Here is a 26176-nt window from a genome sequence, read left to right as displayed (position 1 = left end):
AAAAAAAAAAAAAACAACAACAACAACAACAAAAAAACCTGATCACTGTACTCATACTCTCATACTCACGTCAGCTATTAACACAGCTGTTACGTGTAAGACAATACTGCAATACGGATTTATTCCAATACGACTTTTGGGAGAGTCCACTAATTAACAAGTGAAAGGCACCAGACAGGACACCGCACAAAGCAAGTCTTCTAAAGTTTGGGATTTTTGTGAATCTCCTAAGCGGCTGCTTCCATTCTGAAGATCTTGAATTTAGCAGGCCCTCCCCAAGATGGCGCTAGCCACACCTCTCGCCCATTCCCCACTCCAGATGGTTGGAGTCCCTTGCAAGGAAAGCCTCTCTCAAGATGGCGCCAACGCTAGTCCGTCTTCTAACACGGGCACCCTCTTACCTTCCCAATATGGCGGCGAACGTAAAACGCGCCACATTAAGACCTTCACAAGATGGCGCCGAGGTCGGGGATTAGAGTCGCTGTCAAAGCTACTTCCGGTTGCGCCGGAAGTAAGTCTGTGAGGCCTAAGGGACTTCAGGAAGAGCGGGCGGCGGGTCGGGACGCTCCGGCGCCACTATGGATCGGAGGAAAAAGCCTCTGGACGTTGCAGCCTCTTCGGTAAGTACAGCCAGGTGATGCCGCAGGCCTCGGGGTCCCCATGTCTCCGTCCAGCTTGTGCCTCCGCTCGGGACCCAGACCTGGCCTCTTCCCTCACAGGAACGCGGCCCTGGCCTTCTCTCTCCCGACGGGCCTGGCCGGCTTAACAACGCAGGGGCTCCGAGCCGGCTCGCCCCCGCCGCCGTGCCGCAGCCCGGCGTCTGCCCTGAGCCCCGCGGGCTCCCTTCCCGCGGGGCCCCGGGCGCGGCTGCCGTGTCCGGCTGTGGAGACCCGGGCCGGGCTCGCGAGCGAAGCGCCGCCCGGGAGCTGGGAGGTCCGACGGGGTAAACTGTTCCGGGTGGCTTTGCTTCCTTTAAAATGTTGTTTGTTTGTTTGTTTGTTTTTTAATTTTCTAATTGATAAGTTAAAACTTTCCATATTTATGGACGACGTACGGGCAGTGTACGTTGTGTAATGTCAGCGTCAACAGACGTGTCTCCCCCAACATGGAGCATTTCTCCATGGTGAAAACGTTCAAAATCCTTTTTGTTGTTTGTTTCGGAAAATAAACAGTCCATGGTCATTATAGTCGCCCTGCTGTGTGGTAGAGCCCCCCAACTTCTTGCCCCTGCCCAAGGGTAACTTCACTCGTTTCAACCAGCCTTTCCCGCCCCCACCCCCTGCCTCTGGTGGTCACCGTCTACTCTCCACTTCTATGCAGTTAACTTTTTTAGAGTCCGCCTGTGAGTGCGATCACGTGGCTCTTGTCTTTCTGTGCCCGACTGGCGTCATTTTCCACGACCTCCAGGCTCATCCACGTTGTTGGAAATGACAGGATCTCATCCTTTTTTATGGCCAGGTAGCATTGCGTGGTGTCCGTGTATCTCGTTTTCTTGATCGGTCCCTGGGTTGATGGCCCCTCCCTCGGTTCTGGGTCTCGTCTGTTGTGAGCAGTGCTGCAGCAGACATGGGAGCGGTGGCTGAGGAGGTGAAGGCAGGCACGAATCTTCACCCAGCGGCCCTGGGCCCTGTCCTTTTGCCCTCTTGAACACTGATTCAGTTACACTCACGGCTTCTGAGACAGCATGCAGATGCTCCCCAGCTTACACTGCGGTTGGATCCCAGTAAACCCCTCATAAGTTGAAAATAACATGTGGAAAAATCATTGAGCGCACCTGACCTAGCAAAGCTGATGGCTTGGGGGCCCAGGACACTGTAGAGTGTTGAGTGTTTCCCCTCAGGATCACAATGCTGACTGGCAGCTGTGTTCTCTGCTGCCCAGCTTCTGAGACGGGACCAGGCCACATAGCACTAGCCCTGGAAGGATCCAAATCCACAATTCCAAGTACTGTTCCTGCTGAATGCTTTTTGCTTTTCTGTACCATCATAAAATGAAAAATTGCGAGTTGAACCATTGTGAGTTGGGAACCATCTGGTAAGCCAGACTTGGAGCTATTCTTATCTCTTGGTCTGCTTTAGCTGTTGAAACCTTGCCTGTCATTCAAGGGTCAGCTCAAACTTTGATCGCCCCCAGACAGAAAGAAATAATCCCTTATCTGAACTTTGAGGCAGTTTTGTTCCACCTTAAAGTCTTCGATCACACTGATTACATTTAATTGGTATTCTAAATCGCCTTTATTAGATCCTAGGCTCTTGGAGGCAGGAGGTACGTCTGAATCATGTGTGTGGCCTCTTCCTTGGGATTAGGTGCCAGGCAAAACTGAGTGATCAAATAATTACTGAATAAAAACATTTTCATGTCAAGAAAATAAATTGTTGTGATGATGCAATGAGATTACCACATGAAGAGGCCAAATGGAGTGCCAGTCAGGAAGAAGGTGCCTGATAACTTTGAGTCTAAAGGATGTGCATTTCATTTATTGATTTATGTATTTCTTAAAGATTTATTTTTATTTATTTGAAAGGCAGAGACAGAGGGAGATGTCTTCCATCTGCTGGTTCACTCTCCAAATGGCTGCAACAGCCTGAGCTGAGCCCATCCAAAGCTAGAAACCTGGAGCTTCTTCCAGGTCTCCATGTGGGTGCAAGGGCCCAAGGATTTGGGCCATCTTCCACTGCCTTCCCAGGCCATAGCAGAGAGCTGGATCGGAAGTGGAGCAGCCAGAATTCAAACCGGTGCCCACATAAGATGCTAGCACTGCAGGCAGTGACTACCTGCTATGGCACAGATTCGGCCCTGCATTTCATGTATTTATTTGCTTTCTCATTCACTCTCCCTTTGCTCAGAAAAAGCCTGGAGTGTTGAAAGGCAGAGCAGAAATGTCTGAAACAGAGCTTATGACTTAATTTAATTTTGTACTGGATTTATATTTAACCATTTAAGTTTATACCCATTTTTTGTCCATTTAGAAGAACTTGACATCTTGCTTTGAGTTTAACAATAATTTAGCAATCCGATCACCTGCTAGAGTTGATGGAAATATTTTTGTTTCTTTCTTGGTTTTATTCTAGTTAGTAGATCTTAAGGCTGAACTTTTCCGAAAACAAGAAGAATTCAAACAGGAGAAACTTCGAAAAGATTCTGGAGTTTTGGGAAAACCAAAAACAACTCATAAGGTAAAAATAAGATCTGATTATCTCCATTGATTCCACAAATGGGAGAATTGTTACCATGCTTCAGTTTTTGCAAAGTGTCAGTGGTCCCAGCACATGTAATTATGAAAGAAATAACCCTAATTTGTATCATAGTATCTGCATTTAATTTTTAAATGTTGAAATGGAAATTAAGAATATTTAAAAGTACAGGATAATACTCTAATTCCTTAGCACTTCTTATTAACAAGATTATTTACATTATTATGGAAGATTATCTGATTTTATAGGTGTTATATATTCATATAGACATAAACAATTAGGTAAGATGGAAGTATAACAGAATATCAAGATCTCTAAGAGATGTGAATAGTTTTCCAGTTTCATCGGTTATGGTATATACTATTTGTTTTACCAGTTCTCTGTAATATGTGTATATTCAATAGAATCTTGACTTGCTCTATAATCATTTAGCAAATCAAAAGTAGCAGAGGAGGAACTTTATGCCTTTGTATAAGTAAATTCTTTGTATATAAAACATATAAATTCTTTATATAGTTTGGGGCTGTTTGTCAGGTTTGCTGTGTATAGCCATTGTGTGTGTAGGAGGGAGGTTCCCTGTTGGAAGATCCTGATTCATAAGGCTGAGTGAGCTCCTTCTCCTTTTTTCCTAGTGCACAAAGTGATTTTGTTGTAATCACCTGGTAGCACTCTTCTGTCCCTTTACTTCCCCAGAAGCCCAGTGTCTGGAACAAGCAGAACACAGGAGTTTCTGGGAGAGCTGAGAAGGATGCTGAGCAGAAGCTTGAGGAACAGAAGACCCTGGACAAAGCAAGGTGAGTGTGGTTACTGACAAACGGAGTGACGTTTGAGGAGCCTCAGCCGTGGAATGAAAGTTCAGTTTTACTTCTTGATTGATAGATCTGATTTTTAGCATCCTTCCAGTCAAATACACTAGTAGCGTGAATACTCCAAAAATAGCGTTGTGTGCAGATGTAGCTGGTCTTTTTTTTTTTTTTTTTTTTAAAGATTTATTTATTTATTTGAAAGAGAGACAGAGAGGAAGAGACACAGAGAGAGGTCTTCCATCTGCTGGTTCACTCCCAAAATGGCTGCAGTGGCCAGCATTGGACCAGGCTGAAGCCAGGATCTTCTTTCAGGTCTCCCATGTGGGTAGCAGGGCCCAAGGACTTGGGCCATCTTCTGCTGCGTTTCCTAGGCCTTTAGTGGGGAGCTGGGTTGGGAGGGGAGCAGCCGGGATTTGAATTGGCGCTCACATGGGATGCCAGCGCCACAGGTAGCAGCTTTGCCTGCTGTGCCGGCACTGCTCCCTGTATCTGTGGTCTTATAAAAAGATAGGTTGTAGTCTCAATTGAAAAGATACAGAGAATCCTCTTTTGGCCCTTTGTTAGACACTAAAATTATGAGCAGATTTTTTGAAAAGTGTCTGTGGTATGGTTCAGAGCTAGGCGGTATGACATCAGTATTGAGAAACTCTAAATGTTTTACCCAACTTTTAAATTTTGACAAGCTTCAAAACAATAGAATAATTGAGAGAAGGTTACAGTGAACATTGTAATATTTTCACCTAAGTTCACAGATTAACATCTTGCCACTGCCACATTTGCTTTCTGTGTTGCCTCTTTCCCTCTTTGCCTATCTGCCTGCCTCCCTCTGCCCCTTTCATCTCTCTCCATTTCCCTGTTTTTCTCTCTCTCAAACGTGTATGGAGAATCTTTGTGAAGCATTATGATACTTAACCATGAAATATTCAGCATAAATTTTACAAAAACAAGGACATTTCTTCCACAACCATAATACTTCTATCATACCCTAGAAATTTCACCTTTTTTTTTTTTTTTTAAGACTTACTTATTTATTTGAATGGCAGAGTTACAGAGAGGCAGAAGTAGAGAGGTCTTCCATCTGCTGGTTCACTCCCCAAATGGATGCAACGCTTGGGTGCAGGGGCCCAAGCAGTTGGGCCATATTCTACTGTTTTCCCAGGCCATAGCAGAGAGCTGGATCGGAAGTAGAGCAGCTGGAAATCGAACCGGTACCCGTATGGGATGCTGGCACTGCAGTCCGGGGCTTTAACCCCCTGCGCCACAGTGCTGCCCCAAATTTAACCATATAAAATAATATCTAGTATATGGTCCTTATTCAGATTTTATCAGTTGTCCCAATACAATTATATCCTTTCTAACGTTTTAAAGCTTCAAACCAGGATTTAGATTACTCATTGCATTTGATTGTGCAATCTTTTTGGTCTCTCTCTCTCTTTTTTTTTTTTTAAGATTTTATTTATTTATTTGACAGGTAGAGTTGCAGACAGTGAGAGAGAGAGAGACAGAGAGAAAGGTCTTCCTTCCGTTGGTTCATTCCCTGAATGGCCGCAATGGCCAGAGCTGCGCTGATTCAAAGCCAGGAGCCAGGTGCTTCCTCCTGGTCTCCCATGCGGGTGCAGGGGCCCAAGCACTTGGGCTATCCTCCACTGCCCTCCAGGGCCACAGTAGAGAGCTTGACTGGAAGAGGAGCAACCAGAACTAGAACCTGGCGCTCATATGGGATGCTGGCGCCGCAAGCGGAGGATTAACCCAGTGCACCACAGTGCCGGCCCCTTTGGTCTCTTTCATCTACAGCAACTTCCTCAGCTTTTTGTTGTCTTCCATGTCATTGACGTTTTTGAAGGTTCTAAACCAGTTGTTTGTACAGTGTCTCCTAGCTGATTTCAGAGTCCCATTAAGTGTGTCTGGTAAGAGAAGTCTATGTAGCTAGTGTGTCCTTTCCATGAATGGCGTGTGGAAGGTACATTTGATGGCTTGGTAAGATAGGTCTGCTGGATTTTGTTGTGTAATCTGAGGAGGGAAACTTTGAGAATGTGAATATCTGATTCACCGGCATATTTCTTTTTTTTTTTAAGATTTATTTATTTATTTGAAATGCAGAGTTACACAGAGAGAGGAAGACAGACAGACACCCACACACACACACAGAGAGAGAGAGAGAGATCTTCCATCTGTTGGTTCGCTTCCCAAATGGTTGCAGTGGCTTGGGCTGGGGCCAGGCTGAAGACAGGAGCCTGGAGCTTTACCTGAATCTCCCACATGGGTGCAGGGGCCCAAGCACTTGGGGCTGTCTTTCGCTGCTTTCCCAGGCACATTACAAGGAGCTGGATTGGAAGTGGAGCATCCAGTTCTCGAGCTGGCACCCATAGGGGATGCCAGCATCACTGTAGGCAGCCACTTTACCTGCCATGCCACAGCGCCAGTCCACTAGCACATTTCTGCACAGTAGTTTGTCATCGTTGATGAATTTTGCTAATAATCAAATATTAAATGGATGGTTTAAAAATGATGGGTTGGGGCCAGCACCGTGGCACAGTAGGTTAATCCTCCACCTGTGGCACCAGCATCCCATATGTTCTAGTCCCGGCTGCTCCTCTTCCAGTCCAGCTCTCTGCTATGGCCTGGGAAAGTAGTAGAAGATGGCCCAAGTCCTTGGGCCTTTGCACCCGTGTGGGAGACCAGAAGAAGCTCCTGGCTCCTGTGGCCAATTGGGGAGTGAACCAGCAGACAGATCTTCCTCTCTGTCTCTCCCTCTGATTGTCTGTAACTCTACCTTTCAAATAAATAAATAAAATCTTCAAAAAATGGTGGGTTTATTTATTTTAAAAGTATACTTATTTTGTTTGAAAGACAGAGTTAGAGAGAGAAGAAAGAGAGAATGTCTATCTACTGGTTTACTCGCCACATGGCTGCAACAGCCAGGGCTGGGCCAAGCTGAACCAGGAGCCAAGAACTCCATCTGTGGCTCCCACGTGAGTACCAGGGCCCAAGTACCTGGGTCATCTTCCACTATTTTCCCAGGCATATTAGCAGGGAGCTGGATCAGAAGTGTAGCAGCCAGTACTCAAATTGTGCCTTTATGGGATGTTGGTGCCACAGGCAGCTTTATTTGCTATGCCACTACACTGGCCCCAGTGAGTTTTCTGATGGTTTCATTCTTCCTTTATTTATTTATTTTTAAAGATTTATTTTATTTATTTGAAAGACGGAGTTAGAGAGAGGTAGAGACAGAGAGAGGTCTTCCATCTGCTGGTTCACTCCCCAGATGGCTGCAACAGCTGGAGCTGCGCTGATCTGAAACCAGGAGCCAGGAGCTTCTTCTGGTCTCCTACATGGGTGCAGGGGCCCAAGGACTTGGGCCATCTTCTACTGCTATGCCAGGTCATAGCAGAGAGCTGGATCGGAAGAGGAGCAGCCAGCACTAGAACCGGCGCCCATATGGGATGCTGGCACTTCAGGCCAGGGCTTTAACCCGCTGTGCCACAGCGCCGGCCCTTTCCTTTACTATTGTTTCATTCCATTTATTAGCTGGTTGTCTTCTGTAAAGAAGAGACAGTATCATCCTCAACTCTGAGATTATCCTGAGTTGTGGTGTCTGTGCTGATGGCCTCACATGCTTTGGGACACATTACACAATAGAAACTCTGCAGGTGCACCCAGTGTTTGATAAAGATGCTCAACTCTTTGGGTGTAAAACTAGAAAGGAGACTGTTAGCCCATTTAGGGGCTTGTTTTCCTTAGAGTTTGACCTGTCCCCAAAAGACTTGAGCTGAAAAGATACAATTGTTTTTTGAGACTTCTGTCTCACTCCTGGTCATTAGTCTCAGTATGTGTGAGACTATGTGAGACTGTGTGTTAAAGGTGCCATGGACTTTTATTTTTTTTTTTTAATTTTTATTTATTTATTTATTTTTGACAGGCAGAGTGGATAGTGAGAGAGAGAGACAGAGAGAAGGGTCTTCCTTTTGCCGTTGGTTCACCCTCCAATGGCCGCTGCGGCCAGCGCATCTCGCTGATCCGAAGCCAGGAGCCAGGTGCTTCTCCTGGTCTCCCATGCGGGTGCAGGGCCCAAGCACTTGGGCCATCCTCCACTGCCTTCCCGGGCCATAGCAGAGAGCTGGCCTGGAAGAGGAGCAACCGGGATAGAATCCGGCGCCCCAACCGGGACTAGAACCCGGTGTGCCAGCGCCGCAAGGCGGAGGATTAGCCTGTTAAGCCACAGCGCCGGCCACCATGGACTTTTATTATTGTATTCTGTATACTAGAGTTTGTCTCGGCACCTTCTTGGCTCTCTCTATGCAGATTTTAGGTAGTCCTTTGGTTTTAGCATATTCAGGAGGAGTCAAACCTATCCATGGGCTGCTGGATGTTTGTCTTTCCCAGAGCTTAGAACAGCCAGGACAGTGACAGGCTTCTCCTAAGACGTGTAACGCCCTGGACAGGTTACCTATCCACCAAGAATTATTCTGTACTGCTGAATGAGTGAAGGGATTACTGCTTAGCTCCTGAAGTTCTTCTGGGAATTAAAGTAGGTACAAGAGTGTTGGACACCTAGTGGGTTGACTGTAAGTGCCCAGCACTTGCAGTCTGGATTCTATCTTTCTTATTAGAGAAATCCTTCTGAAAAGTCACTAATGTCATCCTTTCTTTTAAATCTTGTGGCTGTGTTCTGACCTCTTGTTTGATCTTGGGGATTTACCTTTTTTTTTTGCAGAAAAATTCAAAATCACATATTTTTATTTAAAACAAATTTCACACTTTTTTTAGTACACTGTGTTAGTACAGTCTTTTATTACACTGTTCAATTAGAGAGCTCCTAAAATGAATACTCCTGTTATGGAATGTCAGTGCGGTTCAGAAGTGGAAATCTCTCGTGAAACCTGCTTTTACACCAGTTGAGATGCCTCATCCTTTCCCACTTGCCCTTACTCTTGTGTGTCTTTCTTTATTTGCACTCCTCTCTTGGTCCAGCAACCTCAGCCACACTGGTCCATCCTTAAGTATGTCAAGCTCATTTCCACTTCATCTTTCCTCTGCCTGTCTTGCCTCACCCTACTTCCCAGCCCTATCCTGGTTGGCTGCTCTTACTATGTAAGCCTCAGCTAAGTTGTCACCTTCAGAGAGGTTTCCCCTAACTAGCCTGTGTAAGTCACAATATCCTGCCAGGGTACTCTAGCCAGACACCTCTTGTTTGTGTTTTGTTTGCTTTTTAAATGTTTTTAAAAGTTTTCATTGAGATACTAAATTTTATGATGATACAACTTGTTACATTAGGACCCTTTTAAAAGTAGAGCCACATAACTTATTAGAAGCACGGTAGGACTGAGCCTGTCTGTGAAGCACTCCATTAATGTGGACAAGGGGCATTTATTGCCACCTTCTGCCTTTATTTCTTCCCTGGTACTTCGCACTATTAAATGCTCTTTTGCCACTGATGTATTTATTGTCTCTCTCCCCATCTAGAATAGAAACTCCATGAGAGCTGAAATTCTGTTATGTAAAACCATGCTTGGTACATAGGAGGCCTACAATAAACACTTATTGAATGGCTGTGTAAAATAGAAGAGGAATCTTTCTGACATAGGTGATGAGAAAGATGACGTCACTGATGGCATGCTTTGTGTGTATTATCTTACTGATCTTCATGACAGCCCTAGGAAGCGATGCTAGTTTTTTTTGTTTTTGTTTTTGTTTTTGTTTTGTTTTTTTCTGTAGCTTTGTGGGAACTGTGGCATAGAAAGGTTAAGTAATTTGTAACAGAGTACACAGCCATGTGACTCAGAGACGTTACAGCTTCTGGATTCCATTAGAAATGAAATTACCCTTTATGATTAAGTGTGGTCATCCACAAAGGAAAGCTGAGATGAGTTCTTTGGGACGTCACTTAATCATCAGTAACTCTTTGTAGAATAAAGAACTGTAATCTCCTCTCTGAGCTATGCCCACTGAAAAGTGAGCGTCCTCAGGATCAGTGTGTGTAAAGAGGCTAAGAGTTTGGGCTTGCATTTGGTGATCCTTTTGGAAGGCTACAAATAGACGATGTTTCTGTTCACACACACCTCTGGGTTTTTTTTTTTTGCATGTAGTTTAAGTTGCATTTGGCAATTAAATTATATTGCTAGAATCTTAACCTCAGTCTGTTCATTCCTTCCTCCAATATTGAGTGAGTACCTGCTGTGTGCCAGGTGTTACTTCAGGCATCAGGACACGGTGGCATGGAAGATAACACAGACTGTGCTCTCACGGAACTTTTATTTGGCAGAGCAGACAGTGGATTTGAGGATCGCCTTAGGACAGGCAGGGTCAGCACCTGTCGAAGCCACCTTGTCGTTTTTTGGCCAGATGGCAGTTGTCAGGCTGAGGGTGGGGCAGTGTCCTCAGGAGAGACAGGTGTAGGACCATTTTTAATACTTGTGTTTTTCCCCCAGGGAGAAATTGGAAGAAAAAGCCAAGTTATATGAAAAAATGACTAAAGGAGACTTTATAGGTAAGTATAATGAGTTATACTTCTTTATCTCTATAATTCATCTAGCCTTATAGTTATTATTTGCTAAAATAACTATAAGAATAAAGAATATTATTCAGAATCAGATTATAATTTTACTTTTAATGCTACACAGAGAAAAGCAGCATTATTTACCAACTGCCCAGTGCCAGGTGCTGGGAGGGGCTAGACAAACACAGAGGGAGCCAGATTCTCTGCCTCCTTGTTCATGGTGAGTGTCATCAGGTGCTGGAAAAGAACAGATAATAAAGCAAAGGTAGGGGCTGGCGCTGTGGCATAGCAGGTAAAGCTGCCGCCTTCAGTGCTGGCATCCCATATGGGTGCCGGTTCTAGTCCTGGCTGCTCCACTTCTGATCGAGCTCTCTGCTGTGGCCTGGGAAAGCAGTGGAAGATGGCCCAAGTCCTTGGGCCCCTGCACCCGCGTGTGAGACCCGGAGGAAGCTCCTGGCTCCTGCCTTGGATCAGTGCAGCTCCAGCCATTGGCGGCCAATTGGGGAGTGAACCAGTAGATGGAAGACCTCTCTCTTTCTCTCTGCCTCTCCTCTCTGTGTATTTTGACTTTGATATAAATAAATCTTTTTTTTTTTTTTCAAGATTTTATTATTTATTTATTTATTTGAAAGTCAGAGTTACACAGAGAGAAGAAAGGCAGAGAGAGAGAAAGGTCTTCCTTCCGTTGGTTCACTCCCCAATTGGCCAAAACGGCTGGAGCTGTGCAGATCTGAAGCCAGGAGCCAGGTGCTTCCTCCTGGTCTCCCATGCGGGTGCAGGGGCCCAAGCACTTGGGCCATCCTCCACTGCCTTCCCAGGCCAGAGCAGAGAGCTGGACTGGAAGAGGAGCAACCAAGACTAGAACCCAGCACCCATATGGGCTGCTGGCGCCGCAGGCGGAGGATTATCCAAGTGAGCCACAGCGCTGGCCCCCAAATAAATAAATCTTAAAAAAAAAAAAAAAAAAAAGCTGGCGCCGTGGCTCAACAGGCTAATCCTCCGCCTTGCAGCGCCGGCACACCGGGTTCTAGTCCAGGTCGGGGCACCGGATTCTATCCCAGTTGCCCCTCTTCCAGGCCAGCTCTCTGCTGTGGCCCGGGAGTGCAGTGGAGGATGGCCCAAGTGCTTGGGCCCTGCACCCCATGGGAGACCAGGAGAAGCACCTGGCTCCTGCCATTGGATCAGCGCGGTGCGCCAGCCGCAGTGCGCCGGCTGCAGCACGCCGGCCGCGGCGGCCATTGGAGGGTGAACCAACGGCAAAGGAAGACCTTTCTCTCTGTCTCTCTCTCTCACTATCCACTCTGCCTGTCAAAAAGGAAAAAAAAAAAAGCAAAGGTAGGAAACAAAGTCTAAGTAGACCACAATCATGTACAACTAAGGCTATCTTAAAAAAAAAATGAAGGCTTTGCAAAGACTGGGTGGAGTATATTTGCAGTGGCCTGTTTGCAGCCCTGCTGTGGGTGTCAGTCAAGGTGGCTCTTTGTTTCATGGGTGAAGACATCAACCAGACAATGAATGTCACTGCTTCTTGTCAGTCTCGGGTAGTTTCACTCTTTGATGTCTGAAAATGATTTTTACATTCTAGACGAAGAAGTGGAAGATATGTATCTTGTGGATTTCACACAGAAGATCATAGACAAACGCAAAGAAATGGAGGCACTGGGTGCCAATAAAGAGTCTCAAAACGCGAGAGAAAGGGACGATGATGAAGAAACTCTTACTGAAAGCGAAATACCTCCTCCCCAAGACCCCGGAGAAGAGTGGTCAGTAATATTACAGAACACATGCAGTAATAGCCTCAGACCTACATTGAGTTTGGGAGTGATTTGTTCGGTTTTCTGACCATTTCTCCTTATTTTTCCTGGGTTTTCTTTATTTTATTTTTTGGTTTTATTTATTTGAATGGTGAAGTCCCAGATGGAGTTCCCCCATCTGCCTCGCTCCCTAGATGCCTGCAACAGCCTCTGATGGGCAAGGTTGAAGGCAGAAGCTAGGAATTCAGTGGAGGTCTCCCATGTTGGGGGCAGAGACACAAATCCTTGTAACATTACCTGGTGCTTCCCAAGGTGTGAATTAGCAGGAAGCTGAAATTGGGAGAAGAGCAAGGACTTGACCCCAGCCATTTTGATATAGGGTGCAGGTATCCCAAGTGGCGTTTGGACTACCATGCCAAGCCTCTGTTCCAGATTTCTTTTCTTTTGAGACTCCTCTTTGGGTTACATGGGATTAGATTCTTAGATGAATAAGAACAGTGGCTCCATGCAGAAATCATGGCAGTATTTACAAATAATGACTGAGCTACTGCCATGTGCCCACTTCTGGGACCAACCCAGAGCTCTGTAGAGATGACGTTGATAAGTTTGGCAGGCTATCGTGAGCTGCTTAAGCAGGACCATGTTCCTATGTTAGATGTGCCACTGCCTCGCCCATGCCCTTGTTCAGATATCTTAGAGATCTGTCATCTGGGGCGTTGTGATCTCTGTTTCCAGCAAAGAAAAACAGGCAGGGTCAACGCAGTTTTCCTCTAGCTGTGTCCTTTTCTGGCAGTGTGGTGTGGACTTTGTGGTCCTCGAACAGCCCCAGCTCCCTTTTTACTGTCAGTGTGCTCTTGATCAAGTCCCTAAGCCCTCTGAGGCCCAGTTTCCTCATGTGTAAGAGGAGATTCTAGTGCCTTGTTCCTCTGATTGTTTTCTTTAATTCCCTTGAGGAAGGACGAGTAGTCTGAGCTGCCTAAGAAGCGGTTGTAATAAAAGATAATCAGTTATTTGGTCAAACTTTACTACTGAGGTGCTAGCACTGTGGTGCAGTGGGTAAAGCTACTGCCTGGGATGCTGATAGATGTCAGTTCGAGTCCCTTCTGCTCCAGCTCCCTGCTAGTGGCCCAGGAAAAGCAGCAGAGGATGGTCCAGGTACTTGGGCCTCTGTCTCCCATGTGGGAGACCCATCTGAAGTTCCTGACTCTCTGCTTTGGCCTGACCCAGAGCTGGCTGTTGGTGGCTGTTTGGGGAGTGAACCAGTAGATGGAAGATATCTCTCTCTCTATCTCTTCTTCCCTGTAACTCTGACTTTCTGACTTTCAAAATAACTAAAGAAATCCTTAAAACAAAAATTTTATTACTGAAATTTTTCTGAATTTTATCTGTGTAGGTGAGTGATAGAGGAGACCAGGAGACCAGTGTATCAGTAGAGTCGAGGATGACAATGCCTGTACAGCTTGAGTATCCCTTAAGGCAAATGCTGAGACCAGAAGTGTTTTGGGTTTCAGATTTTGTCAGATTTTGGAATATTTGCATTTACATAATAAAATTTTAGAAATGGAACCCAGTTCTAAATAGGAAATTCATGTGTTTCACGAACAGTAGACTTACAGCCTGGAGGGAATTTTTTTGCAGTGTTTTCAGCAGGCCTGTGGTTTTGACTGCCACAGCAGACATGAGGTGGATTTTCTACTGTGACATTGTGTCAGTGCTCAAAAAGCTTTGAATTTTGGAGCATTTAGATTTTTAGATTTTTTAGTTAGGGTGTTCAACTTGCGTTAATTTTCTCTACCTACAGTATTGTTATTTAGAAACTTGGGACTTCAGCAGTGCTGAAATTACTTAGAGATGTACCAGTGTTCTGAGAATTTCCTCCCTGCCCACCCTCCTGCACGTGGGAACCCACCCATCCTCACTTCATGGCCCACATGTGCTCTTCATCAGAGAGAGCTGTTAGGAACTCCTCAGGACTGTTTGCATTTATTGACGTTTTGTCAGCCTTTGACCTGTCACTAATCAGCTGAAGAGAGCAGCCCAGCAGCTGTAATGGCAGAGACCCCAAATCATTATCCTTCTGAGGGTGTCCCCATTGGTCCAGAAATAACTTGGGATAAAATAAGTGTTCTCAGTTTGAATCCATTGCAGCGTGCAGCCAGATACCTACTCTAAAAAGAACCCAAAGAGAGGAACATATGGTATGTTTTCAGTGTCTTTGTCATTTCTGATGGAAGACACTGCTCCCTTATTTGAACTCGGGTAGCACTTAATATCCTTCCTGCTCTCTGAGTCTTCCCTTTGATTTATTACTGAAACATGCCAGTCCTCATTACCAGAAAGATAAATATTTGAGGCCAACTTTTGGTAGTCTTATATCCTGCCTAGTATTGTTAGTATGTGTTTCCCAGGCATTCATCTTAACTCCCAGTGCGCTTTGAATGTGGCGTGACTGCAGCCCTCCTTGTGTTAGCCTCAGTACAGTCAGACTTTGTCCATGAGATGTTCAGTAAGTGATTGCTCATTGGATAGAGCAGCTGCTGGCTGCCATCTTGACTGTGATTGGTTGTCATTTCAGAAATCTTACCTCCTTTGGAGGTCTAATATCTTTTAATAACATTTGTGCTTATTAATATGCTTATGATTGCAAATAATTTGCCTTTGATTGGAACAGCTTGGAGGGTAGTTGAATGTGTTACATTCTGCCATATGATGAGATAAGGAGCTGGAGGGAGTTCTGGTCTTACTTCTTATTTCTAAATTAAGCTCCAAAATTCTGAGTGCTTTAAAAAGCCTTTTGGTACTTAAATCCCAGGTGGTGGAAAATCTCTCCCTGAAATACTGTAAATAATTACACAGACCATCTGGCCAGTTTTCTTTCATAACTCATTTTTTGAAAAAAGAAAATGAAGGAAGAAATTCCTTTCTGCAGTTGGAGGTTTTATTTCTTACGATAATCAGTTAAGACTATAGTAAGAACTAAAATCAGCTTCACTAGTGAGGAATGAAATTGCTAAAAAAAAGTAAAGCCAGATTTATGCTAAATCTGACTGAATTGCTCAAACTGATACTTATTGGCTCTTTATTGTCTGTTGAGCACTCTGTTAAAGGTTATATGAGAGTCCCTGCCCATAATTTAAAAAATAAAACATCTGTTGTATCACAATGTAAATGAAGTGTTTTTTATGAAAATCTGTCCGTATTTTCTCTTCTAGGAAGTTAAAACTATTTATTTGTTTCTTGCTGTCTACCTAGCTTCTGTGCGTCTACTTACTGTATAGTTTGGACAAATATAAGAAAGAGATATGGGGTCCAGAGATATGGTGTGGCAGGTTAAGCTGTCACCTACAGTGCCAGCATCTTACATGAGCACTAGATTGAGTCCTGGCTGCTGCACTTCCAATCCAGCTCCCTTCTAATTTGCCTGGGAAAGCAGCGGAAGATGGCCTAAGTGCTTGGGCCCCTGTACCCACCTGGGAGTTACGGATGAAGCACCAGGCTTTGGCCACAGCCCTACCGTTGTGGCCATTTGAGGAGTGAACCAGCAAATGTTTGATTTCTCTGTCTTTGTAATGCTTCCTTTCAAATAGGTAAAATCCTAAAAAAAGAGAGAGAGAGAAGAAGAAGGAAAGGGAGGGAGGAAGAGAGGGAGGTGTGGTGTGGTGTGGTGTGGTTCTTAGGTTGCTGCTAACTGAAAAGAGTCCCCTCCCCCCCAAAAAAATTGCTTAACTTATATTAAGACATTTCTCATCCATTGGGAAAACCTGTACCAATTAAAGAAGGGAAAGAATAAAAACTGAGACTTGAGAATGCTGTGAGGAACTGAGTAAGTGGGGAATCTGCATATCTCGCAGAGGTAGGATGCTAACAAATTGTGTGCAACTATCTCAGCTAGATCGCAGTGACTCTTAGATGCTGCAGCAAAATTTTATCTATATAGATGACTTCTGTTTGAAATCAGAACCATAAGTGATCAGTTAGTTTCTAGGGTTTCTAAAGTAAAGATCCAGGAAAGGGCACAATGAACTTGTGCATCAGGTTTTCCTTCACAGAGGATTTTCTTCCATCCTCTGGTTCACTCCCCAAGTGGCTGCATTGGCCAGAACTGGCCAGACCAAAGCTGTGAGCCAGAATCTTCTTCCAGGTCTCCCACATGGGTGTAGGGGCCCAAGCACTTGAGCCAGTCTCTGCTGCTTTCCCAGGCACATTAGCAGGGAACTGGATCGAAGTGGAGCAGCTGGGAATCAAAACGGCACCCATATGGGATGCCTGTGCTGCAGGCAGTGCCTTAATCTGCTATGCCACAGTGTCAGTCCCAACAAAGCATTTTCTTATCAGTGGTGGTGGTCTCCCGGGTTGAGGGGTCTTCTTGGTAGTAAGGGCTATATTATTTCTTCATTGTAAGCTGAGACCCCTGACATAGGGACCTGTTTGTTGTGGTCAAAGCCTTCACATCTTACTTTATTTTCAGGGTGGATTATGTGGACTCGTTAGGCCGATCCCGGCGCTGTATGAGAAAGGATTTGCCAGATCTGCTGGAGATGGATAAGAATCTTCAGGGGAGACTGTAAGTATGTGCCCAGGTCCCCAGTGCTACCACAGGAGTTGTTATGTGGGAGATGCTGTTTTATACTGAATGGTCTTTGTTGTTCCAGTATGGTCTTTTTTAAAATTAGAATAATGTTTTTTGAAGCACTTTTTGGTAGTTAGCATGGACATATGATGCACTCAGGGAACAACCCCAGTGGTTGACCATCCATATTGTCCAGTTACTAATGAGGTCGAGTGGAGCTCTATTTGTTCAGTTGGAAGGGTGTCTCATTCCACAGTAACAGTTACAGAGTGAGCCCAGAGCAAGCCAGCTTTTGTGGAGAAAGGGGTTTGACAATGTACACTTTGTTATCTCATGGGCAGGTGGGATAGTGAGGCAAGTTAAAATTGTCTTTGTCAAATTGTTCTCTTACGTATCCTTTCCATGATCCAGTTGAATTAAATTAACATTTAGATTCACAGTCCTTATATTTTTGAAGTAAGAACCTTACATTTCCGTTTTTCTCTGAGGCCAGAAACAAACTTAAGAGACATGTTACCAAAACATCCAAGGGAAAGAAATTGCTCTTGACAAGGGTAACTTCTGTGTGAATATTTTGCAAGCTGCTCCAGGTTCAAATCCTGCAGGTATGCCTGAGCTGAGCACAAAGAAAGGAGAGCAGGAACCTTGGCTGTGTGCAAAGGCAGAAGCCTCTGCGTGGGCTGCAGAGTTAGGAGCTTCCATGCCCCTGGATGAGAGACTGAGGAAGGACCAGAGTTCCTCCTCCTCCCTGCCTGGGCAACCCCCATCCCGTCCAGGACCAGGATGTAGGGAGGAAAGTTCTTTGTCTAAAGAAACAAGGCATCGCTTCTCGACCTTTTGGCTAAGATCAAGTGTAGAAACAAGGCAAGATCCCGTCATACTCAAGTAGTGATTAAGATGGCTGATATTTTTAGGTCAGAACCATCTTCTTTATTAAATAGTGTTCTTAGGAATCTTTTCCATGATCCAACAGAATGAAATCAAGCATCGACAATTCACAGTCCTTACCTGAAGATAGTTTTTGCTCTGTTTTCCTTGTAGTTTCATCAGTCCTGCTAATGAAAAAACCTTATTATCTGAAGATATGAGAAAAGAACTTCAGCGCCAGCAATGGGAAGAAGAAGAAAGGGAGGCTCTGAGAAGGCCAGTGGGGCCCATTCATTATGAAGATATTCGGGAAAATGGTATCATTATTTTCCTGTGGCTTTTTAAATCTTTTTATGTGTATAGATATATTGAATGAGTGACAAACACAAAGGGAAGTATTCATAAAGCAAAAGCTCTGACATAGAATTCTCTGCTTTGGAAATTTGAGATATCTCTTTTATTCTTTTCTTAGCCTAAAAACTACTCATATTCTAAGAATTTATTCTCCAGAAGTGGAGAAGGCCTATGGCTGAAGAATTAATGAATCTTCATTATGATCATCACTTACCAAATAAGATGAAAAAGAGTTCTTAGGGGTTTTTTTTGCTTTTTTAAAAAACTTGGGCCAAGTAGCACTGTTTCTTTTTGCTTTAATAGGAAATTTGTTCTGTGTATAGTTTTCTGATCAAGGTAATCTAATCTTTTGAATAATGTTGAATTATTGCAGAGGCCCGGCAACTTGGTGTTGGATATTTTGCCTTTGCCCGAGACAAAGAGTTGAGAAACAAGCAAATGAAGACGTTAGAGATGCTGCGTGAACAGGTACAGATGACATTCAAAGTTGATGCTCAGAAGGGTTTGAGTAGTTGGTTTGTTGTTGGAACATACAGCCACAAAAATCTAATGAATTAAATTAGAATTTAAAATTGATGATCAAGGGGCTGGCGCTGTAGTTTAGTGAGTAAAGCCACCACTTGCGGCTGCAGCATCCCATATGGGTGCTGGTTTGAGTCCCAGCTGCTCCACTTTTGGTCCAGCTGCTTGCTTATGTGCCTGGGAAAACAGCAAACATGCCTCAAGTCCTTAGAGCCCTGAACCTGCGTGGGAAACCCAGAAGAAACTCCTGGCTCCTGGCTTCAGATCAGATCAGCTTCGGCCATTGCAGCCATTTGGGGAGTGAACCAGTGGATGGAAGATCTCGCTCTCTGTGTCTCTCTCTGACTTTGCCTTTCAAATAAATTAATAAATCTTTTTTAAAAAATTGATGATCAGAATGCCATTGTAGGTTGCAAAAAGGCAATTGCTGTAGTATTTTGGTGGTTCAAACTTTACCATTAGAACTGCTCAGAAATACTCTACATGACTTTGATGTCTGAAATGTGATACTTTTGGGATGGTCTAGGTGAGAAAATAGAAGCAGTTAAGGAATAGAGCAGAATTGGATGGTTTTCCTGAATCTTGAGACTTCCAAGATGCCTTGTAAACTCATACTTAACTTCCTAAGCCCTCAAAGGACTATTGTAAGAGAACTTCATAGATCTTCATGTTTCTCGATCTCAAGGATGGCTTTTTGGAGGTGGCATGAAAATCAGTTTGTTTATAAAAGAAAATTATTTTGTGCTTGTAGCAGAAATATTACAAATTTATCTTCAAGCCAATAATTTTCTAATTTTCTGTTCCTTTTAGACAACAGATCAGAGAACAAAACGAGAAAACATAAAAGAAAAGCGAAAGGCTATATTAGAAGCAAGACTTGCTAAACTTCGACAGAAAAAGATGAAGAAATCCAAAGAAGATGGAGAAGAAGAAAACAGAGGTATATCCTGGCTTGAATTTTGAAAACTTCAAAAGAGAAAACTTTAGATGTCTCACTAATAGGGCTGGCAATATAGAAATTAGCCCTCTCATTTTGTCTCTGAGTAAGCAGTTGACAATTAAGGTACTGCCAGGAGTACATTTTATTACCAAGATGATGTAGATTTACATTCAAGTATTTTGGGGGCATAGATCAGGATATGAACAAATGATACATTGGGTTGCTTCTTAGATGCACAATTTCATAACTTAGAGATAAGCTATTTTAAGATAATGTATAGTTGTATGCTTATATGTTTTAGCCTTAACTTATTTATCTAGGACTGTAGTTTTAATTGGTCATTATTCATTTTCTTAAAAATATTGACAATATCAGAAAATAAAATTAAAAAAAAAACTTAGAAAACTCACCAAAAACTTACAAAAGAATTGTGCTGCAGAAGTTGGTGATTTGAAGCACATTTTCCCTTGGAAATGCTGTGGTTAGGCTTGCTTATGATAGGAGTAGAGGATAAACTGCCGTAACAAGTAGACCCCTACATAGAATGGCCAGAACTACTGGGAAGCTTATTCCTCTGTTGTTACACCCACCTGGGTGGGTGGGTATCAGAATAGGTTCTAGCTCTGTCCTATATGGTCATCTAGTCCCGGACTTCCTCCCGCTTGCTGTTTCTGCCTCTCTCTAGAGTGTGGCTCTCATTTATGGTCAACACTTGCTTTTCATCCTCTGTTTTATGATCCAGCCCCGGAGAAAGGGGAAAGAGATGGGAGAGGAAGCAGCTTCCTCATGTGTGCCATCTCACTAGCCAGAGCTCAGTCTCTGGCCTATCCCTACTTGCAATGGAAGCTGCAATGGCCTTTCCAGCAAAGTGGCTATGAAACCAATTTAAACTTGGGAAGATTCAGTTAAAAGGAAAAAAGGGGGTATGGGGAGTAAGGGACATGGGAGCCTCTCCAGCTCTCACAAAAACCTTATATAAAGCCAGGGGCCATTTTCTAACCCCTGAACAAAACTGCAGTTTTGCTTTGAAAAGAGACCAGGAACATTGGGAATTTGGAAACTCTATTTTGTTTCATATAAATGCTGTCCCTATGACTTGTAAAGCTCTGTGTGTTTTGTATATTTTTGCTGTGTCCCCTAAGCATCTGGTATTTCCAAAAAGATAGGCAGTGGTATCACAGTCCTTTTTAAAAACTTGTTTTCCTTTGAATTTTTATAATATGACCAGAATTGAAGAACTGCAGCTGTTTGTCATTCTTACACTCTTGCTTTGTGTGAGATTGTTTACTTTAGTTGAGTACTTTGGAATTTCTCTCATTAGATTATTGGTTTGGGGACAGCAGAGATAGGAAGTTCATCCAGTCTTGGTTTTGAATTCTGGCTCTTACCAGTTTGTATCGCTGTGTGAGAGTATTACAAGAATTACATGACATTGTGTACAGAATACTTAAATAATCCTCTGCCTGGGATGTATAGTTGTTCCATAAATATTTGTTATCACTTTCGTTTCAGGATTAGCTTTTTTTTTTTTTTTAATAGTCTTAAGCTTTATTAAAATGGTTATTCTCGTACAATAAATAGATGGAGATGTTACTGAACCCTTGATCCTGGAACCAGAGCCTGGGCCGCCTACACATCCTGCTACCCAGAGTAGCAAAGTAGAAGTCATTGTCCAGGAGAGGAAGGACACCAAGCCCGGAGTGCCCCACGTGCGGGAGTGGGACCGTGGAAAAGGTGAGAGAGGTGCTTTTGAGGTGTAGCACTTTTCCAGTGGGAGGGCACTGCAAAGGATGATTTTTGTCCAAGTGTGATTTTGGTAAGTTTCAGTGCTCCTTTAATGCTTAGACGATGTTCTAGATCCTTGAACTTGATTCTTCTCCACATCCACACACTAGCTGTTGGTGATTACAGAAGAACAGGGTCTTCGGTTTTTTAGAAGCAGCTGGGGTTAGTTTCAAATTCATTCTGCCCTCATATGGTTTTGTTTGTTTGTTTGTTTTGTTTTGTTTGTTTTTTGACAGGCAGAGTGGACAGTGAGAGAGAGAGAGACAGAGAGAAAGGTCTTCCTTTACCGTTGGCTCACCCTCCAATGGCCACTGCGGCTGGCGCGCTGCAGCCAGCGCACCGCGCTGATCCGAAGGCAGGAGCCAGGTGCTTCTCCTGGTCTCCCATGTGGGTGCAGGGCCCAAGCACTTGGGCCATCCTCCACTGCACTCCCTGGCCACAGCAGAGAGCTGGCCTGGAAGAGGAGCAACCGGGACAGAATCCGGCATCCCGACCGGGACTAGAACCCAGTGTGCTGGCGCCGCAGGTGGAGGATTAGCCTGTTGAGCCATGGCACTTGCCCCTCATGTGGTTTTACTGCTTTGGAATGACACTTTTCAGGAACCAGTTTGAAAGAGTTAAGAAGGTTAGCAGGGGCAGGTGTTATAGCACCGCCAATTAAGCCACTGCTTGGGGTGCCCGCATCCCTTGTTGTAGTGCCTAGAATTGAGTCTCACCACTGCTTCCCATCCATGTTTCTACTGATGAATCCAGTGAGTACCGGGTGATTCCATAGATGCTTAGGCATCTATGATCCTCATGGGAGACCCAGATGGAATTCCGTATTCGGCTCCTGCCTTTGGCCTGCCCCAGCTCTGGCTGCTGTAGGCATTTAAGGAGTGGATTAGTGGTTAGAAGATATCTCTCCTTGTGTCCCTGTCATTCTTTCTTTCTCTGCTGTGCCTTTCAAGTAGATAAAAATAACTGATCATAAAAAAAAAAAGATGGAAGTTCCAATACACCCTATGGTTCTAGCAGTATCTCATATGTTCACATGAACCTGCTCTGCATGTCAATGTTTTAACCTGGATTCACCTCTGGTTCCATTGGGTGTTTAAATTGACTGTCAGTTGTTTCTGTAAAGTCCACACAGTACCTGCAGCAGCCTGTCTTTGGAGTACTGTGGCTGATGCATCTTTGAAAAAAATCTTTTCAGTAAAACTTTACTTCCTGCTGTTTGAGCTGATGAGAGCCAGAGCTCAAAGAGGAATGCAGGAGCCATTGTTAGAAACAGAGATGAAATACCAAGCTCAGTCTGGACAGGTCCATTTGTGTTCTGGTGTGAAGTGCCCAGTTTGTCATGTCAAGCAGATGATTGCACTGTGCCATTTTTGTATATTTCGGTCTTGAATTATTTTTAGTGCCTTTTGGGCAGTGTCTCTAGAGCCTACTAGCCATCTCCATCAAGTCTTCCTCAAATCTTTACCCATCTGGAATTAGTCACTCCCTTTTCTTAGCCTGATTTCTCATGGTTTTTGTTGGTGTTGCACCTTATAAAGTGGTTTTATTACTACCATCCATGTTCTCCAGAAAATTTGGGCTTTTTTTTCTTTTTCTTTTTTTAAGATTTATTTATCTTTTTTGTAAGCCAGTTTTGGAGACAGAGATCTTCCATCTGCTGCTTCATTCCTCAGAGGGTCACAATGGCTGTGGCGGGCCAGGCCAAAGCCAGGAGCTTCAACTGGGTTTCCCACATGGTTGACAGGACCCTACACAGTTGGGCCATGTTCCACTTTCTTTCCCAGGCCTTTAGCAGGGAGATGGATCTGAGATGGAGCAGCCAGGACGCTAACGAGTGTACATGTGAGACTGGCTTTGCAGGTTACAGGTTTACCTGCTATGCTACAATGCTGATCCCTTGGGGTGGCTTTTAAGAAAACATGCAGCAACTGAAAAATAATAACAATAAGTTCAACTGATTGATTAACTGGTTCTGATAGCTGTCTTTTCTGTCTTCACTAGATTTTTCCTTTGGATACTGGTCGAAGAGGCAGTCAGAGCTCCGGGCTGAGAGGGATCCTGAGTTTGCCCCACCTTCAGATTACTTTGCGGGTCAGAAGAGGACTGGTTCTCTCAGCGGCCAGATGTGGAACAGACCTGGAGTAGCACCGAGCGACACTTGGCAGCACTCTGGCCCAAGCCAGGAGCCCAGCTCTTCACAGACAGGCTCCACTCCTGCCCCCACAGGCCCACCACAACCCCCAACGGTCACATTCCAATCTCTGGATGATATGATATCATATTATAAACAAGTGACATGAGCTTACATAGGCTTGTGACTTGGTTTATACTGGTGATGGTGCTTTCCTTTCCCAAAAGGGGAGAGATGCCTCTGGGACCCAACTGTGTCTTTGTCCTTCCCCTAGAAGGCATAGACTTGAGGTTGGGCTTACCAGCCAGGAGGGAAGTGAATGGTCCTGTGGGAATTCTTTGGCCATTGGTGGTTTCTTTACTTCTCATTGTCCTTGAGTCGTACTCATCCTGGTTGACATGTAGTTCACATGTGACAGAGTAGCAGTAGTCTCTAAAAGTTCATAAAGAGAAGCATATAACCCTATCAGTTTCATACCAACTCCCCTGACATAGATTTTAGGGTTCCTTCCCATTCATGTTACAAATGTTGACATGAAGGTTTCCTTATTCCAAGAATTCAGCTTCCTGGTCAGTTGATGGAACATAGCTCAGGAGAAATTTTTGTCTGTCAAACATTGGCAAATGAGGTACACTGGATGAGAGACACAGTGACTTAGTATCTAAGAGGACACTGATGGTGATAAGATATTAAACAATCATATTTGAAAGGATAAGAAAACCCAGAGAGAAGCACTTCCATAATCCAGAAAGGTAGAAATTGTAGGTATTACTTAGTTGTACTGTCACAACATCCTATTATCTATACTCCCATGCACAGTGGGCTCTCAGCTGAGCTATATGTGAGGCTGCCAGGCCTGGTCAGAAACTGGTTCCAGTAAAGCTTTTGAGCTTGTGCTATCTCCTTGTCAACCCTGCTTGAGGTCTTTATTTTTGTGAGCCTGATTTCTGATCTAATTTAAATCAGACTTGGGCCTGTGTAGAGTGGAGCAGGGTGGTCCTACATCATTCTAAATCCAGGGAGGTGGATGTTAAGGACTTGAGAAGGATGGCAATGTGTGTGGGTACCACCCTCTCCTGTGGCTATACCCAAGAGTCTCCCCTTTACAGCTGTAGACAAGAAGTAGAGATGGTTGTCAGGCCCACAGCCAACTCCCAGGCCAGTGAGTCCTGGAAGCATGTGATAGCACAGTCTTTGAAGTGCTCTGAAGGAATGGGAAGATGAGGAGTGAGGGAAGATGAGCTGTGAGGGAGGAAGGCCTCCATGATGCTGTTTCCATTCCCATTACACTGCTTCGTCAGTGTACCGCCCAGTCTTGGAGTGGATCAAATTCCTTTTGAAGTGGCAGATGCGGGAATTAATCATGTTTGTGTCCAACCTCCAGACTCATTTTTTCTCCCCTAACTTGTCACCATCTTGCCTGAGGTTCAAGCAGTCTTAGACAGAAATGCTGAATGCTTATAGTTAGTTCTGAAGTCCATAGCAAAGACAATTGGCAGTCCTTTAAATGGTTATTATATCAGCCTAATCAGGCAACTACCTGGTGTAATAAACACACGTTAAAACCAATTAACCAGCTGTTTTTGTTTTGCAGAAATTGACACGATGATCCAGTAATTCACATGGAAATATAAGGGACCCAAAATAGCCAAAGCAGTCTTGAAGAACAAAGTTAGAAGATCCATACTTCCTGATTTCAAGGCTTACTACAATACAAAAGTAATCCTAAGTATAGTACTGGTTTAAGAACACATAGATATGTAAGTGGAATAGAGTTGAAAGTCTAGAATTAAACCCGTACATCCATGATCAATTGATTTTTAATAGAGGTGCCAAGAATATCCAGTAGGGAAAAAATAGTCTCCAACAAATGCTTAAGGGGCAACCTTAAAGAATGCATTTGGAGGTTGACAGCTTGCATACACAAAAATCAATATAAAATGGATCAGAGACCTAAATGTGAGAGCCAAGACTACAAAACCCACTGAAATAGTTTGTATGACAAAGGCACAAGAGACAAAAAGTAAAACCTGGTATATCTGAAAGAAAATAATAGAATATTATACATGATAGAATACTAATACTAGAAAAAAGAAAGAAGGAAAAGAATAAAAAGCAAATAGATGGAGAGAGGATTTTGTCTGGTAGATCAGAAGGACTTACTGGGCAGATTATAGAGTAGAAAGAAGGCATGGGAAAACTAACAAGGCAAGAACAAGAGCCCATGGATGTGGGAGCCAATGGTCACAGAAGAACCAATGCAGAACTCCCAGGTTAAACAGTGAAGCAGTCATGTATGTGGGTTCATGGTCACTTGAAGTCATTTTTCATGGGGTTATAAAGAATGTATAAACATTTTTAATCCCTGATTCACAGCATAAATTGAGTTCAAAAGTTTTGTTTTTTTTTTTTAATTAATTTGAAAATTACAGAAGGGCAGAAAGATCTTCCATCCATGGGTTCACTTTCCAGGTGGCTGCAATGGCCAGGGCTAGGTCTGGCCAAAGCCAGGCGCTTCATTCAGGTCTCCCACATGAGTGGCAGGGGCCCAAACACCTGGGCCTTCTGCTGCTTTTCCCAGGCCACTATCAGGGAGCTGGATCAGAAGTGGAGCAGCTGAACACGAACCAGTGTCCATTTGAGATGCATGCATCCCAAGCGGTGGCTTAACCTGTTGTGCTGTTCCATCCTCTTCTGTTTCAGACTCAGACCGGCAATATTAACTCAGTATCACCAGGTCTTAACCTTTGCTGATAG

General features: G+C 44.0%; 1 protein-coding gene across 1 annotated transcript; it reads left to right on the top strand.

Annotated features, from left to right (window-relative positions):
• Positions 1-511: 511 nt before the first annotated feature.
• Positions 512-25077, top strand: CCDC174 (coiled-coil domain containing 174). Its single transcript, XM_062200514.1, has 11 exons — positions 512-620; positions 3072-3176; positions 3888-3988; positions 10429-10487; positions 12082-12259; positions 16719-16814; positions 17862-18004; positions 18415-18509; positions 19374-19503; positions 21085-21237; positions 23290-25077. Exons 1-11 carry the CDS (start codon positions 579-581, stop codon positions 23586-23588), a joined length of 1401 nt encoding a protein of 466 aa, XP_062056498.1. The 5' UTR covers positions 512-578; the 3' UTR covers positions 23589-25077.
• The last annotated feature ends 1099 nt before the right edge of the window (positions 25078-26176 follow it).

This window comes from Lepus europaeus, chromosome 9, assembly GCF_033115175.1.
Source record: "Lepus europaeus isolate LE1 chromosome 9, mLepTim1.pri, whole genome shotgun sequence".
Taxonomy (NCBI): domain Eukaryota; kingdom Metazoa; phylum Chordata; class Mammalia; order Lagomorpha; family Leporidae; genus Lepus; species Lepus europaeus.
This window is presented reverse-complemented; position numbering and strand designations above follow the sequence as displayed.

Excerpts from the sequence above, each read along its gene's own strand:
- CCDC174 (XM_062200514.1), top strand. The coding sequence starts at position 579 with ATGGATCGGAGGAAAAAGCCTCTGGACGTTGCAGCCTCTTCG. Across the intron at positions 3,989-10,428 it reads AAGACCCTGGACAAAGCAAG|GGAGAAATTGGAAGAAAAAG; the intron begins GTGAGTGTGGTT and ends TTTTTCCCCCAG. Across the intron at positions 10,488-12,081 it reads GACTAAAGGAGACTTTATAG|ACGAAGAAGTGGAAGATATG; the intron begins GTAAGTATAATG and ends TTTACATTCTAG.